Below are 14,668 nucleotides of genomic sequence, written 5' to 3' on the forward strand. Positions count from 1 at the left end.
TCGTTCAACCAATCAAATATAGCATAGCACCTCTCTTCGTGAAAAATTCATCGAATTAAAATTATGTATATAATAGAAATTCGAGAATTAAAGTTATGTACATAATTGAAATTCAGCAAATTAAAATTATGTACCCTTTCGAAGAAAAAGTTTCTTTGGCGTGCGCAAAGCGTGTGCTTGAGTTATCTACATAGTTTAAAAATTGATTACTTTATCTTACCACAGATTAATAGACAGATCGCCAAAAGTCTGGATGAAGGAGAGACCGGCGACAGGGGCAGTCTTTTGGTCAAGTCTACGAAATTTAGCACGGACTCGAACCAGGGGCAAAGTCTATCGCACAAAGATGGCAGTCTTTTTTTTAGGCAGGCCTTTGGCAATCTGTTTATTAATCTGTGCTTTAGGCAGGCCTTTGGCTATCTGTCTATTAATCTGTGATCTTACGTGATCTATAACAACTATACTCACACACACAACACACTCTCTCTCTCTTTTAATAAGAACCTTCCATTTCTAGATCCTGAGATTACAAATAAAAATTACTAGAAAACAAGGTCTTCTATTGGATATTGAATCGCACGTTCGCTATCGCATGCAGTGTGAATCCGCCCTAAAAGTGCTTGGATTGATACGCATGCGTAACCTCTTGCTTTCCCGCCATTTCGTGCTTTTATCATTATACATAATTAAGATTATAGTCAAATACTTTGATAGTTTTTATAAAATAATTTATTTTCAATTTTGTTTTCTCACTTGAATAAAAAATATGTTTATACGTAATAGCTCATATATATATATATATATATATATATATATATATATATATATAGTTTTATTAGTAAAACTTGTTAAAATTATTAAATACAATAAAAGCATCTCATGAATAAGTAAAAACAAAATATATATATATAATATATATAAATAATATATAAACATTAAAAATTTATAATGCAGCAAATGTTCCGGCGCTAATATTTTTAATCACATTCATTTACATTTTATCGTCCTTGAAACGGTACGGCCGCTGTTCTCTACACCTGATTCTTTTGCGCATACGGTAAATCTTTATTGAAGGCTAAGAACTTGAATAGGCGTGTCCCGTTATAAGGCGTGTCGCTACCCGGTGGATGAAGTCTCGTCTAAAACAAAGGTCGTTCATTAATCACAATATAATATATGTATATTAGCAGAAATAATTGATGTGGAATGATAATTTAGAATTATGCATCACGTATTCTTATTTCGATGCATTCCTTGATATTGAGACAAAAAACAATGAATATAACAGAGAGAGAGAGAGAGAGAGAGAGAGAGAGAGAGAGAGAGAGAGAGAGAGAGAGAGCACAATGTCTATTTAGCAAATATTTTATTTACTTATATGTGATTTTCGTACGACATGGAAATAATTAACAATTTTTTTCGGAGATTCGGAAAAATTGTACAACTTTGATTTCCATTAACGAGATTATTCTGATCTTTTTTTTTTTATAGATTTTATTATGAATTGTCAGATGCGATCAATTCCTTTTAGAATAATATTTACGATTAAATCACCTTGCAGAATAAATTCAGTAATATGGCTTTACTAAACATAACTGACAATTAAATTCAGATTTGAAAACAACTATATTTTAACTAACTTTCATCAGAGAATTAATCCATTGTGTGGTTAATTTTATTAATGTTATAAAAATTAATTTGCCCAGTTCATCCATTATATGCGATTAGTTTTATTAATATGTTATACAAATTTTAATTCCTCCTTTAAAAAAGCTTGACAAATGTAGAACATTGACTTTATCATTTTTTATAAATTTCTAGAAAAATTTATAATTAGAATAGTTTTTCGTCATTTTTGTGATACATTTATTTCGCTCACATATTAATTATTTCTTTATTATCCACTTCTTCATTTTGAGTATTACATGTGGCATAATTTATTGATTATTGATATACTCGTTAGAAGCATATATGTGTACAACAAAAAATGTAATACAAATAATATATATTAATTATTATATAATATAAAGAAATGGATAATCGATTTACGCAACAACCATGAATTTATCTATGTCGTGGTAAATATTATTTTATACTATATGTAAATTTATTTCTAAATTAAGTTTATTTTATAATAAATGTTGAAAGCTGTCCTTTCTCTCGATGATGCAGCAGCCCCGAACATTAGTAATGTGGCTTTGATTTTATTTGAGTTTAATGATTTGCGTGGATCGCGGTCGTGCAACATCATTCTCATCGTTTTTCTATTTCTCGTCGTAGTCGTTGTCAATGGCTTTTGCATCCCCATCCGGATTACTGAATCGCTTCTGTAACGAGAAAAAACCGACACCAAATTCGTTACATGCGACGATGTTACAATGATGACACGGGTCGAGCAAATTATTTTTTCCTTAAGCATGATTAATTTTCTTATTAATAATTAATCTTGATTGCCATGTGCAAGCTCTTAAAGCGTTTTATTCTATATAAGCAATTAATAACACTTCAATTTAATTAAAAATCAAATAAATTTGCAAACTTTTAACAGGGGTGAGCAATAATCTTTTTTAATATATCTTGTATAAACTTGGAATATTTCTCTCTAAATGATATCTTTAATAATATATTCTCGGTGTTAGTATCTTTAAATCATACAAACGGTGAATTTATCCAGCGATTTTGCGGGGAAATATATAAATGTAACACGTACCATAATTCTATACTTTTCCTTGCAGGCGTACTCAGTTTCGTCCACGTCGTTATAGCAATCACTCTTGTAATCTTCTGGTATCGGGCGACCTTCAAACTGGCAAAGCCTAGAGAGCGGTCTCGCCTTGACCAGCATCTTCTCGAAGCCGATCGGTTTGTGTTGCGGACAGTAAAACACATCCGGAGTATTCTTGTCGAAGACGATGCTCTTGCGCATTATATCGCCGCATTGCACCGCGACGAGAAGCGCCTGAAAATATAAATATGAGTAAAATTTCTTTTTAATATTATCGTATACGACTGACGAGGCTTCCTTTTTTGATGTGTAATTTGGAAAATTATAACATTACAATGTTATTTACGAGACGCTGTGTAAAATGATAAATGGTTGCAATTATTATATATGTTTAAAAATTAGCTGCAATGGAAAGGAGAGGAATGTGTTTTAATTTTACGCTAGAGGAAGTTTCTCGCACTTATTTCGAGAATTAGTAAGCGTTATTTATGTGTACAATTTTGACTAATTAACCACGGATTCCCTATCCAACGAATCGTTGACGTTTCAGCTTTCTGCACAGAAAACTCCCACGTTAATGACATGTGTGCGTTTGCGGAGAAAACGATCGACTTCCGGGAAGCTGAAGAAAATGCATTCAGAAGTGCATGCGTCTCGCAACGAATGAAAGTCCGGCTACTTACCGCGAATACGACGAGCAGGCTGCAGACGTAAATGTTCCCTGCGAATAAATAAAATAAAAAGGTGAGTCAACGTGAAAAAATTATAGTTACACAACATAGTGCACCAATAAAAAAAGGGAAAAAGATATAGAGAAAGGATCCGGAATATTGAGCTGACAGTGATCGGAGTTTGCGTAAGTAAAACCTTACGATTCATTGTCATTAAAAAAACAAAGTATATTGCAAAAATGTAAGAACATAGCGTTAACAATAAGTATACAATTCCTTTATAAAGATTTCATTTTTTGTATTCGTTAATTTATATTTTTAAATAAATATATTATTCGATCATTTCTTTTATTTTTTTTTGATTGGCAAATTGTTCAAATAGTTGAATGAGAATTTTATAATTTTATAATTCATCCTTATTAAGCAACTTATTTCTGAGATATTCTTACATCTTTTCGCAAAAAACTCCTCATTTACAATCACCTTCAGATTTCCATTAATTAAGATCTAGATTTAGATAATTTTTCTTCTAGTCGCATAATTACACGATTACGAGCCTCGATAAGAGTGACGTACATTATTTTTTTCCTCTCGCAAGCCAATTAACATACGCGCGTTTCCACACACTTTTCACTTCTAGGTCAGTGTTTACCGTCTCGAGCATATCTTCTCGCATCGCGCGTTTGCACGTGTTTTTTTTTCATGGTCAACGGCCAGAGTCTACTCCGAAGCGTCACGAAAGGTTTCTCTTATTTCACGCTGACCCAAAATTAATCGAAGCGTCTCGGCTTTTTGACATTAACGTGGCTCTACAAGACTTTCCCCGTTATTTACGCAATAGCATGCATATGTGTATGCAGCGTGTCCTGGTCAGTTGCAGGTCGGTGCATTGAAATAAATTTCGCGTCACACATCGCCGAATCGTCAGATAAATCTCTTTACGGGTCAGAAAATGCAGGCTTATTATTCTCGTATTTCTAAAAAAAAGAAATATTGCTTATTTCAATAAGCATTCATTCGAAAAAGAAATATTGCTGATATTTTGATAAATGAAATACACATGATTGCAAAATGTTGCGAACGTACATTGGGATGCATTCGAACGTGACATTTTTATCACGAGAGATTTATCCGTGATATTTTACGGAGCAAAATAGATTGTAATAGTTGTATAATTTAAATTTAATGGCCCAGAATTTCTTATTTTTTTCCGGTATATTTCAATTTCCTCATGCTTGACTTGATTTTGCAGAAAGTTTCATTAAATTACTTTTCACTTTCGTTGCGCTCGAGATGCATAATTTAAATTGCATATAAAATGTTTCAAGTTTGTCATATTTTTTATCGTCTGTGCACATTGTTAATTTCAGATGTTTAGCAAAATAATGAATATTAAATAACGATATTAAAGATTAATATTGATTAGAAGCATCTAAAAACTACATTATTTAATATTAATATAAAGTATGATAGGTATTTTTTCTGTATTCTGATATTATTGTATATGTATATCTCAAAGAGAAATTACCCCGAGCCACATTTTGACTTCCTCTCCTGGATATATTAATAAATATATATTTAATAATAATAATTATTATATATTTAATAGTAATAAATATTTTAAAAAGTTTGATTGTTACAATATATGTAATAATTCAAAATTTAATTATCCAAGAATATCGTATAAAAAATATACAATATCTAAAGTATAAGTATCTTTATATATACATATATTAAATAAAATATAATTATATGTTTAATATAAAGACTTATACTTCGAATAATTTTACATTTTTCTGTATTTTAGTATCCAAGAGAGAAAGTTATTGATATCGTTCGATAATTTTTTTTCAGATATTTATACCCTAAATCAGAAAATATAAATGTATAATATTAGAAAAAAAATATTCAAAAGATAATCAAATATTTGTAAAAAATCAAAATCTCCTCTTGAACATCTTTACGTATTTTTAATGTATTTGATATATGAAAATGGATTGTTGTGAAATTATTCGAGCGCAAAGAAAAGTGTTAAAATTTACATGATGACGGCATACATGCACATACGCGTGCTCGAGGAAGAATCTAGGATGGTTCTTCACGACAGATGAGTAAAAATTCCAGCACAGCGCGTCGTGGGTCGTAATGTCCTGTTATCCAATATTCCATCAGCTTTCGTTAGGATGTGAATTGCGTAGGTGTCCAAAAGAAATCAGCTGAGTCAACCAGGTCTCCTTCGACTTACCCATGGTTGTTCTCCGACGATGAACGTTCGTTCGCACCTGTTGATCTTCACGACGCAACGTCTTCTCGTCGACTGAATCACCGCGTCCTCTCTGCTCGAGGACCGTTTGTTGGATAGTACGCTATGGATCCACATCCGGGGCCTTGTGCATAAAAGGAAGGGAGACCTAGCAAAAAGAATATATCATTAATGAAATATCATAATAAATAAATATAAATATTTGATATATATTTTAATTAAATTTTGAATTATTTCATACTATTATTATTGTAACAATTTAAAATTTAAAATATTTATTGTCATTATTATATGTACAAATTATTAAGATTTTTAATAAGAGTATCTATAATTTGTTGATAAAAATATCTAATTTGTTATAGAGTATATAATTTAAAAATAAGATATTTTTCAATGTGAGATAAAAATATCTGAATGTATATGTGGCGATATTATATATCAGATAATGTTGCGTTTAGGGCCTTAACATACCTTGATCCATCGCTGAGTATAGAGTATCTCAAATGTGAAAGTCGTTGACGAGAAATAGCGCGTTTCACAAGCAACTGACCGTCTCTTTCCTTTTATAAATATAGAATTAATCGTCGAATCATTATCCTCGTGAATCGAATCAATGGAATAATTGAAAAGTTAAATGAATGAAGGCGGTACATTGCAAAAGCCTATCTGCAAATATACTATACACATTAATTAGTTAATATTTAATTTTCTCGAATAAAATTGCAATTTCACACACACACACACACACGCACGCACGCACGCACGCACACACACACACACACACACACACACACACACACACACACACACACACACACACACATATATAATATTTATAAATATGTAAATCATAATTGCCTATCTTATATATGTTAAATTTATATGTAAATCATATTCGATTATTCCTTAAATATAGGGAATAGTGTTTAAGATCAATAAATTTTTGGTAAATTGAGGAGAACAAGGTGGGCGTTATGTGGGCACAAGCGTCTTCATGTTTCCCTTATTCGATGATAACGTCATCGTTACTTTTGGCACTCTCGAGATATAACGAAAATTAAAAATTACTATTCTGGAAAAATTAATTGTATACATTTCTCATTAAATATATTACATATATTATATATTCATATACGCATGTATACATTTTCATTTTTAAAAAATAAATTTTAATTAAATTCAATATAAAACTATGCTTCTCTCTCTTTCTCTCTCTAAGTTTTCCACGCCGCAATTAAAAAAGCATAAATTATAAAAATGCAAATACCATATATAGATTACATACTGCCAGTTTCTTACATATCACCCTGTAATAATATTTATAATTTTATAAAACTCGACTATATATATGCATGTATTTAAAAATTGCAATTAAATATAAATGAAAGTTTATATACTCACAATTTCATCAAAGTTAAAATTGCATTCATTAGAAGAAATCATATTCTTCGGTTCATCATTATTTTCTTTTGAAATATTTTTTTCATCTGTTTTAACTGATTTTGGTATTATTACGTCACTGTTATTAGATCGTTCATTATCTCTTTCGTTTGAGCTTTTACGCCTGAAAGTAAAATGTACATTTATCAATAATTCATGCTGAATTCGTATTGAATTCAGAGTATAAATTTTAATTTTGATCAAGAATACTCACTTCCTAATATTAAGAGGTTGCTTCTTTTCTAAGGAGATCAATTTTTTTATCCTTTCTGTAACCGGTCCACATTTTTCTTTCAGAAAGTCGGGTTGCTCTACAAGATTTTTTACATCGTCGGCAATAGGTGGCAATGGCTTGTCTGGATTTAGCGCACGAGCTGATAGCATATCCCACATATGTTGCGCTCCAGGATCTGGCATATATCCCGGTAAATATTTTTCGCTAACATCAATTGCGTCATCGTCAACACTGTGAAAAATTCAATAGTATTACTTTATGATTTATATATATATATATATGTATATATGTATATATATATATATAAATTTAAAATTATAATTATATATAAAATTATATATAATTTGAATACATTAAATGTATTAAATACATATTTATCAATTTTAATATATATTTAATTTAAACTATATAAATAAAATATTAATAAAATAAAATATTTAACTCAAACTGTATATGTAATGAATATATTTTAATATATGTATTTAATTTAAATATATATTTAATATATATTTACGCATCAGGTAATTCTAAAGAAGTTAACAGGTCGTCGATAGCATTGTCTTGTTCCTTTGATAATTGCTTTTTCACAAAATTCAAGGGTCTCTGTGCTATCGCACCATAATCTCGCTCGAATGGCAAGCCGATCTCAATAAGACACTGTAAGAAATATGTTATTACTTGATAATTCAAAAGTAAATAGCAATAGTAAAAAATAAAAGACACTGAAAAGATTTCTCACCCAAGGTTCATTTGGTACATCAACGCTCGGAAATAATGCAACCATGTTTGCTTCAGTGTTTGCCCTGTAGACCTTCTCCACTATAGCGACTACATTCTCTTCAACCATGGCTTGCACCAGACTGTAAAATGGTGCACTTACCGACTGTAAAGAATTTTTTATTAATTTTTTAAATTATTACATCAGTGATATTTTATGATAATTACATGTAATGACAGAAATAATTTTGCCATCTATACCTCATTAGCAGGTACAATAACATATGAGCCATCTGATAACCAATATTCCATACGAATGCTTTCTCTTGCGGAAAAACCATGTATCTTATAACATTTTTCATTAGTTTTGGGAGTCATTCCCTTCTTAGCTTCATCTACAATCGTCATATTCATCAATCATTTAAATCTATATTAAAAGAGCAAAATATACTACAAATTAAAATTTAAATTACCCGAAACCGGAATAGACTTGCCACCGTACACATAACCACGGATAATATCCTCTTGTGTATGAATAGTCCTATTATTATCCGTCCATTGTGCGACATTCTTAATCGGTACTTCCTGATCCGGATTATCGGATGTACTTGTCTTTCCCATCAGTATCATTTCTGGTAACTTTACTTCTGTTGGCATCTTGTAATATAAATATGAATTTTATATATATATATATATATATATATATATAAAATAAATATATAAAAATATATATATATTATATATTAAAAATATTTTATAATACATATATGTATGTGTGTATTTTTGTGATTAATTATTTTATGTATAAAGTTGATTTTACTTTAGAAATTCCAGCAATCGGTATGTGAAAATCGCCTAATTCCATGTGACAGCACCATGGCATCGGTTTAGTCGATGGCCGTTTATAAAAGCGTACATCTGCCATAGCATGTTCAAAAGTGAGATATTGACCATTAATCTACAAAATGTTATATATTATATTAAATATTATTTATCTCATACAAGATTGTGTTATGTATATTTGCTTGAATTACCTCTTGCAAAACATTTATAAGTAATGCTTCACTGGCTGTTTGAGAATCTTCATCTATATTATCCAGTGCTCTTTCTCCGCTGCAATATATCATACATTTTTTAATTTTAATTTCTGATTGTTATTAACTGTTAAGAATAATCGGCTACAAAATCAGAAAATTAATTTAATGTACGTACATTGCTATGAGTGAAATATCCTCTGAACTTAATGTCTTTGCAATATCTTTCATTTTGAACTGATTTACAACATCTTCTTCTTCATTGAAATCAGACAGCAGGATTATTTTCTTTTCAGATTTGTCTCTGAAATAAAAAAAATAAATTTGATATGTATTTACAAACAATAAATTTGATATATATTTACGAACAATCAATATTTTATATTATTAGATATACTTACAAGCATTCATGGTTAATATATTCAATCGCAGCATAAATTGCTTCCATCCAAGAACAATGCTGATTTGTGGTTTGTAATTTCTCAATGTTTTCTATCAAATTCCAGTTTCCAACTTGCATGGAACATAAATCTTGTATATTGTCAAATTCTATGACACTGTTGCTTCTACTGTTATCTGATCCCATTAATATTACTCCTACTTCATCCTTTGGACGTAAAAATATCTAGACAAGATTACTTTCATGATTAAAAAGAAATTTACATATAGATACAAGAATATAACTATTATTATAATAGTACGATGTAAAGAAACATACCTTCTTTTGAATAATATGTTTAAGAATAAACTTTGCTTTATCTAGCAATTGTGAATTGTTTTGACTACCATGACGAATAATTCCGACATTTACAAGGAAAATTATGCTTTCCTACATAACAAAACAAAAATAATAAACTTATTATACAATAAAACATTGTTTAATAAAGTTTATTCAATATAAATTAGAAAATTATATATATGTGTAATCTGCCTTAATTGCATTATATAGTCATATTTTAGATCGTCTTATCAAGTGGTTTATCAAACAAGAAATCTTTAATAAAAAAAAATACTATTTACATATACAAACACAACCTTCAATTTCTTTGGAGGCATCTTTCTGTGAAAATTATTTCAAATCCACAAATTTAATCGTATCTTTGTATTCTTCTTCCTTCTTCCACGATTTTAATTAATTGGATTATCTTTGTATCTCAATTGACATTCCTTGAATTCGACATGATATACCGGACGGTTTTACGAAATTTAAATGGAAGAACCAAACATAGCCCAACCTGATTACGACGTGTTACGTGATATTAATGCTACGATCACGGCGTAAATAAATTTTACTTTTTCCTTATGCATCAGCTGTGAAGACGTGACACGTGTCTTTTCAGATTAATTTCCAGTAAAATATAAAAATGATTCTTCTAAACGCACAATGCATTCTGTTAATAAACTTGGGTCTGCTGTCAATTCATACTAGCGTAGGAGAAAATAAATACTCCATGGAGGCAAATAAACCTAAAGATGTAGACTCTTCGCAGTTTTCAATTTCTCTCAGGGACTTGGATAAGCCATTTAGGATGGCAAAATTAAATATACTTTGGGTTAAAGCGAAAAACGTAAGTTACAGATTATAATGAAATAGAATTAAAAAAATATATATACATACAAATTTTTTTTCATTTTAGCGTTTAACAGACAGTAAACTGCAATCAATCTTTAGTGATTTGAAGATTCATGATAAAGAAGAAATAGCTTACAAACACTTCAAATCCGATGGAAAAGATCCTGAGGGCTTGGAAGAAGCACGTTTAAGAAAGAAGCTCATTGGTAACTTTGTGTTACTTTATTATTATTATTTGCTTTATCTTTCGCAGAACTTTAATCTTACATAATCTTTATTATAGGAATAATGAGCACGTATGATTTACTGGAACATTTTGCTGAAACAGAAGATCCAAAATTACTTAAAGTACACAAAGCACTGAATGATGGTAGTAATTATGTTGCCAAAGATATGTTTAAGGATATAAGACTAAACAAATTATGGGCTAAAGCTGAAATGGCTGGTTTTACTGGTATGTATATTTTATATAAAATGGAAAAACAACTTTATATTTATTATTATAATTTTTGTATTTTAGATGAGGAGCTTGAGACTTTAAAACAAGAATTTCAACATCATCAAGAAAAAGTGAATGAATACTTGAGTTTATTGAAAGAACAGTCTAAAGATTCAGAAAAAGCTGAAAGTTAGTTTTTTTATATAGATATAATTTATTCTGTTATATAATTTATTCTATTACAATTTACATATATATATATATATACATACATTTAATATTTTTAGATGCATTACATCTTAAATCAGACAAGTGGAATCTGTTAGAAGAAGAGGAGGAATTGTCTAATAATGTACCAGACAAGAAATTAAGTCATATGGAAAAAACAAATTTACTTCGGTACATGGAATATTTTATATGTATAGACTTGTGCTCTTTTATTATTATTTCTATATTTCAGAGAAAGACATTTGGAACTGAGAAATGGATTTGATCGCTTAGACAGACTTACTGCAAAGGGACCAAATCATAAAGACTTTATAGAACCAAAAGTACAAGGACTGTGGAAAATAGCATTGGAAGCAAAATTCTCTTCTGAAGAATTAGCATCTTTAAAGGTATTATAATAATAATAACAGCAATAATTGCAATCAAATTTTTTTTCTTGTTAATTTGTTATTATATACACATTTGTAGCAATAATTAATTGAATGCTAAATAATCATAATTTTGCTGTTTTTTTTTAAAGAATTGTGTAACATTTTTTTCATAAGTTAGATTATAAATAAATTTGACATGCACATGTTAATTATAATACTAACATCAATATAAATATGTATCTGTTATAGGAGGAACTTTTGCATTATGAATCAAGGTTACTTAAATTGCGACATCTGCATACTGAAGGAGCTTTGGAAGCAGCACGAAAAGGGCAGCTTCACGATTTAGATAATTCGACCAACGAACAACATATAAAAAAACATGTTAGAACAGTACAAAAACTTCATATGGATTTAGAAACCAAAATCATGCAAAAGCATACAGAATTGTAAGATGAAGAAACACCATTTACAAAATATCAAAAGATGTTAATTTATTAAAAATATATACAAATAGAAAAGATTATTATAAAATAAATTAGGAAATAAAAATGTTTATATTCAAATAAATTAATATTTTTAGCAATAACTTTTATCAAATATTTTTTTAAAAATAACAAGTTAATAGATTTATATTATATCTAAACTATTATGAATTGCATTTGTGTAATATAAACTGAATTTTTTTACAAAGAGTATGAATTACAGTGTAATGAATGAAAAAAACCTATAGGAAAGTGTTTTATTTTTAGCTAACAATGAGTCAAATACATAATAGCTGGAAGAATTGTGAATGTGTTGCTTGAATACATTTTATAATATTTTAATTATAATTAAATTACTAAATAATTACAATCGAGTGGCGAGTTTACTATTAAGGATTTTTTTTTTCTCTTTTGATCTCCCTTGATCCTTTGATGCGACTAGTTTCTCACATTCACACCAAGGTGTACTTGATTTATCACACAGCAGAGAGATGTTGATCACTGTTAAAGGAATATCCGATATAGTCATCTTAATTGTATCCAGTATTTTATATGAAACATTATTCAAGCCAGTCTGTCGGTCTCGTTTTCTAGTAACTTCCCGTTGATTGTAACACTTTGTTGTATCTCTTTTTCTATGACTTCTGTCATGTATATGCCTGTAATATATGTTTCATGTAACAATTGACGGTTTCATTTTACAATTCACAATACATATAGCATTTGATAATATTCTTCCAATAAAATGATACTTACTGAAATGTATTATGCACTCCTGTTGATACATTTTGCGGACGACTGGGACTTAGACTAGCTTCTTTCAATCTAAGATAAAATTCATCATCTTCCAATCCCCATCCCCAATATTTATTGGACATACCATTTACTTGTATGAAATGCTCTCTATAAAAGCACATATATATTTACATATTACATATGTATTAAATAAGTTTATATATTCAATATCTCTCAATATATCTACTATCAGGATTTAAAATACACCTTTTAATGAGCAGGATGCCACCAATAAAGGCATTGTAATGATACCGGGGATGTAAATCTGGTGATGATATGTGATGTGGTCCTCTACTTGGATATGCATACGATAATTGATCATTCATAGGCAAGAGATCTACATCATGCATTGCAATGTAATCAAATGCTTTCTCTGTTTCCAAAAAGCCTACGTTTATAAGAGATGCTCTATTGAATCTATATCTATCCATCTGGAAAATACAATGTATAAAAATAACTTAAGAAGAGTTTTTGTCCACACTCTCAATATTTGTTTGCACATTATTATTATATAATACCTGATTTAACACAAATATATGATAATCTATATTTTGCTTGTCTAAAAACTTCTGCATATGTGGTACAAATATTAGCAGTTCTTCAAAACGATCTCTAAATGGTACCAGTAGAGCTAATCGATGCTCAGATTCTTTTTTATGTCCATTAATCTCATCGGTCAGTTGTTTGAGATGTTGACCTGATTGTGCATTTGTATCACACTTGCATTCATCTGAAATAAACAAAATCTCGTATAAATTCTTAATGTTTTAAAAAAAAATATTGAACTTAACTCTGAATTATATATTTTCAATAACTAACCAATGCTGATGGGAGATATGCTGATTATACACGATGTGACAAAGGTGATCAGGATGCAAGCAAAGATGTATTTAAATCTGACACTTTTCCAAATATTATCCATACTGAATATAATCTTTACGAAAAGAAAATCTCATAACAAAGAATTGTGTCTTGTTCTATTTTAATATTTTTTTTAATGGCATCCTTTTCTTTGGAAAGAGTTATTTTTTCATAAAAACTTCTATATTAAGTATATATTCACTTAGAACAATGTGAAAATAGGGAGAGGTGCAAAGATAATAATAATCCACAGTTCAACCCTTAAATTTTGCACACAGTTGCCGATCAACAATGTAAATATGCGAATGAATTTCAACGTGAAATTATTGTAAGATACGAGGAGTATCTTGTACGAGAGAAACGCATGTTTTTTTTAAAATGATATGAAGAGATTCTTGAAGATTTCTTCCGGTGATCGTTCTCGCATCGTTTCTCTTTTTTCCGTCTTATACGACGAATTATTATTTATTCAACGGACGAGCTCCTTCGTCGACGAAATAAAATTCATGCAAAATTCGTGCAGCATCGTGTTGTGTCTTATCGACGCTCGTCTAAGAAACGAGTGATTTATGTCATCTCGCGGAGCGGAGGATCTGTCACCTGTCACTCGTAATTTGACAGTTCGCGAACGCTCGAGGTTGCTCCGGGTCACCTTTTCGCACCGATTCGCACGTTCGTGCACATTCCGTAGATCCGTTCTAAAATTTCCCGTGAAAATTATAGGTCCGTTCGTTCTTCTCCCTCTCCTTCGCTTTCTCTCTCGCTCGGATCCTTCTCTCTCTCTTGAACGCGCATGCGCGAAAAACCGGCCTCGCCTAATGACAACTCGCG

The 14,668-nt window shown here is 29.9% G+C and overlaps 4 protein-coding genes and 1 long non-coding RNA gene across 7 annotated transcripts; 2 read left to right on the forward strand and 3 right to left on the reverse strand.

Annotated features, from left to right (window-relative positions):
- Positions 1-877: 877 nt before the first annotated feature.
- LOC114944447 (uncharacterized) lies at positions 878-5,700 on the reverse strand. Of its 2 annotated transcripts, none has more exons than XM_029320331.2 (4): positions 5,642-5,700; positions 3,409-3,446; positions 2,711-2,959; positions 878-1,139 (listed from the first exon to the last, which is right to left on the reverse strand). In XM_029320331.2, the coding sequence occupies exons 1-4, from the start codon at positions 5,643-5,645 to the stop codon at positions 1,032-1,034; spliced, it is 399 nt and encodes a 132-aa protein (XP_029176164.2). In that variant the 5' UTR covers positions 5,646-5,700; the 3' UTR covers positions 878-1,031. The 2 variants fall into 2 exon arrangements, with proteins under 2 accessions (XP_029176164.2, XP_029176165.1); XM_029320332.2 differs by lacking the exon at positions 878-1,139 and adding an exon at positions 1,348-2,327.
- On the forward strand, positions 938-4,333 carry LOC146720025 (uncharacterized). The gene is made up of 2 exons (XR_014926237.1): positions 938-1,150; positions 2,736-4,333. It is a non-coding gene; the product is annotated as an uncharacterized LOC146720025 (long non-coding RNA).
- Positions 5,701-6,729: 1,029 nt separating the features above from the next.
- On the reverse strand, positions 6,730-10,347 carry LOC114944444 (DNA repair protein Ku80). Of its 2 annotated transcripts, XM_029320327.2 has the most exons (13): positions 10,121-10,346; positions 9,804-9,914; positions 9,487-9,710; positions 9,264-9,389; positions 9,086-9,164; positions 8,872-9,009; positions 8,525-8,708; positions 8,313-8,446; positions 8,074-8,217; positions 7,849-7,991; positions 7,314-7,565; positions 7,061-7,223; positions 6,730-6,966 (listed from the first exon to the last, which is right to left on the reverse strand). In XM_029320327.2, the coding sequence occupies exons 1-13, from the start codon at positions 10,139-10,141 to the stop codon at positions 6,955-6,957; spliced, it is 1,731 nt and encodes a 576-aa protein (XP_029176160.2). In that variant the 5' UTR covers positions 10,142-10,346; the 3' UTR covers positions 6,730-6,954. The 2 variants fall into 2 exon arrangements, with proteins under 2 accessions (XP_029176160.2, XP_085345286.1); XM_085489160.1 differs by lacking the exon at positions 6,730-6,966 and having other exon boundaries at positions 7,049-7,223; positions 10,121-10,347.
- On the forward strand, positions 10,328-12,574 carry LOC114944445 (alpha-2-macroglobulin receptor-associated protein). The gene is made up of 7 exons (XM_029320328.2): positions 10,328-10,653; positions 10,723-10,864; positions 10,942-11,112; positions 11,179-11,286; positions 11,385-11,496; positions 11,558-11,714; positions 11,946-12,574. Exons 1-7 carry the CDS (start codon positions 10,450-10,452, stop codon positions 12,147-12,149), a joined length of 1,098 nt encoding a protein of 365 aa, XP_029176161.1. The 5' UTR covers positions 10,328-10,449; the 3' UTR covers positions 12,150-12,574.
- Positions 12,425-14,559, reverse strand: beta4GalT7 (beta-1,4-galactosyltransferase 7). The gene is made up of 5 exons (XM_029320329.2): positions 13,796-14,559; positions 13,495-13,706; positions 13,184-13,407; positions 12,938-13,084; positions 12,425-12,840 (listed from the first exon to the last, which is right to left on the reverse strand). Exons 1-5 carry the CDS (start codon positions 13,896-13,898, stop codon positions 12,546-12,548), a joined length of 981 nt encoding a protein of 326 aa, XP_029176162.1. The 5' UTR covers positions 13,899-14,559; the 3' UTR covers positions 12,425-12,545.
- Between the last annotated feature and the right edge of the window lie 109 nt (positions 14,560-14,668).

The sequence above is a fragment of the Nylanderia fulva genome, unplaced genomic scaffold (assembly GCF_048542155.1).
Source record: "Nylanderia fulva isolate GAGA-0341 unplaced genomic scaffold, ASM4854215v1 Scaffold8, whole genome shotgun sequence".
NCBI lineage: Eukaryota > Metazoa > Arthropoda > Insecta > Hymenoptera > Formicidae > Nylanderia > Nylanderia fulva.

What these genes read in the sequence shown, in the direction of transcription:
- LOC114944447 (XM_029320331.2), bottom strand. An exon ending in GCCTGCTCGTCGTATTCGCG is followed by an intron (nt 2,960 to 3,408) that starts GTAAGTAGCCGG and finishes TTATATTTTCAG; the next exon opens with GCGCTTCTCGTCGCGGTGCA. An exon ending in AGGAAAAGTATAGAATTATG is followed by an intron (nt 1,140 to 2,710) that starts GTACGTGTTACA and finishes CCTTTGTTTTAG; the next exon opens with ACGAGACTTCATCCACCGGG.
- LOC114944444 (XM_029320327.2), bottom strand. Translation starts at nt 10,141, where the DNA reads ATGCCTCCAAAGAAATTGAAG. An exon ending in TGCCTCCAAAGAAATTGAAG is followed by an intron (nt 9,915 to 10,120) that starts GTTGTGTTTGTA and finishes TTTGTTATGTAG; the next exon opens with GAAAGCATAATTTTCCTTGT. An exon ending in TTATAAATGTTTTGCAAGAG is followed by an intron (nt 9,010 to 9,085) that starts GTAATTCAAGCA and finishes AACATTTTGTAG; the next exon opens with ATTAATGGTCAATATCTCAC.
- LOC114944445 (XM_029320328.2), top strand. Translation starts at nt 10,450, where the DNA reads ATGATTCTTCTAAACGCACAATGCATTCTGTTAATAAACTTGGGTCTG. An exon ending in TTTGGGTTAAAGCGAAAAAC is followed by an intron (nt 10,654 to 10,722) that starts GTAAGTTACAGA and finishes TTTTCATTTTAG; the next exon opens with CGTTTAACAGACAGTAAACT. An exon ending in GAAAAAACAAATTTACTTCG is followed by an intron (nt 11,497 to 11,557) that starts GTACATGGAATA and finishes TCTATATTTCAG; the next exon opens with AGAAAGACATTTGGAACTGA.
- beta4GalT7 (XM_029320329.2), bottom strand. Translation starts at nt 13,898, where the DNA reads ATGGATAATATTTGGAAAAGTGTCAGATTTAAATACATCTTTGCTTGC. An exon ending in CATATCTCCCATCAGCATTG is followed by an intron (nt 13,707 to 13,795) that starts GTTAGTTATTGA and finishes TGTTTATTTCAG; the next exon opens with ATGAATGCAAGTGTGATACA. An exon ending in GGAGTGCATAATACATTTCA is followed by an intron (nt 12,841 to 12,937) that starts GTAAGTATCATT and finishes CATATATTACAG; the next exon opens with GCATATACATGACAGAAGTC.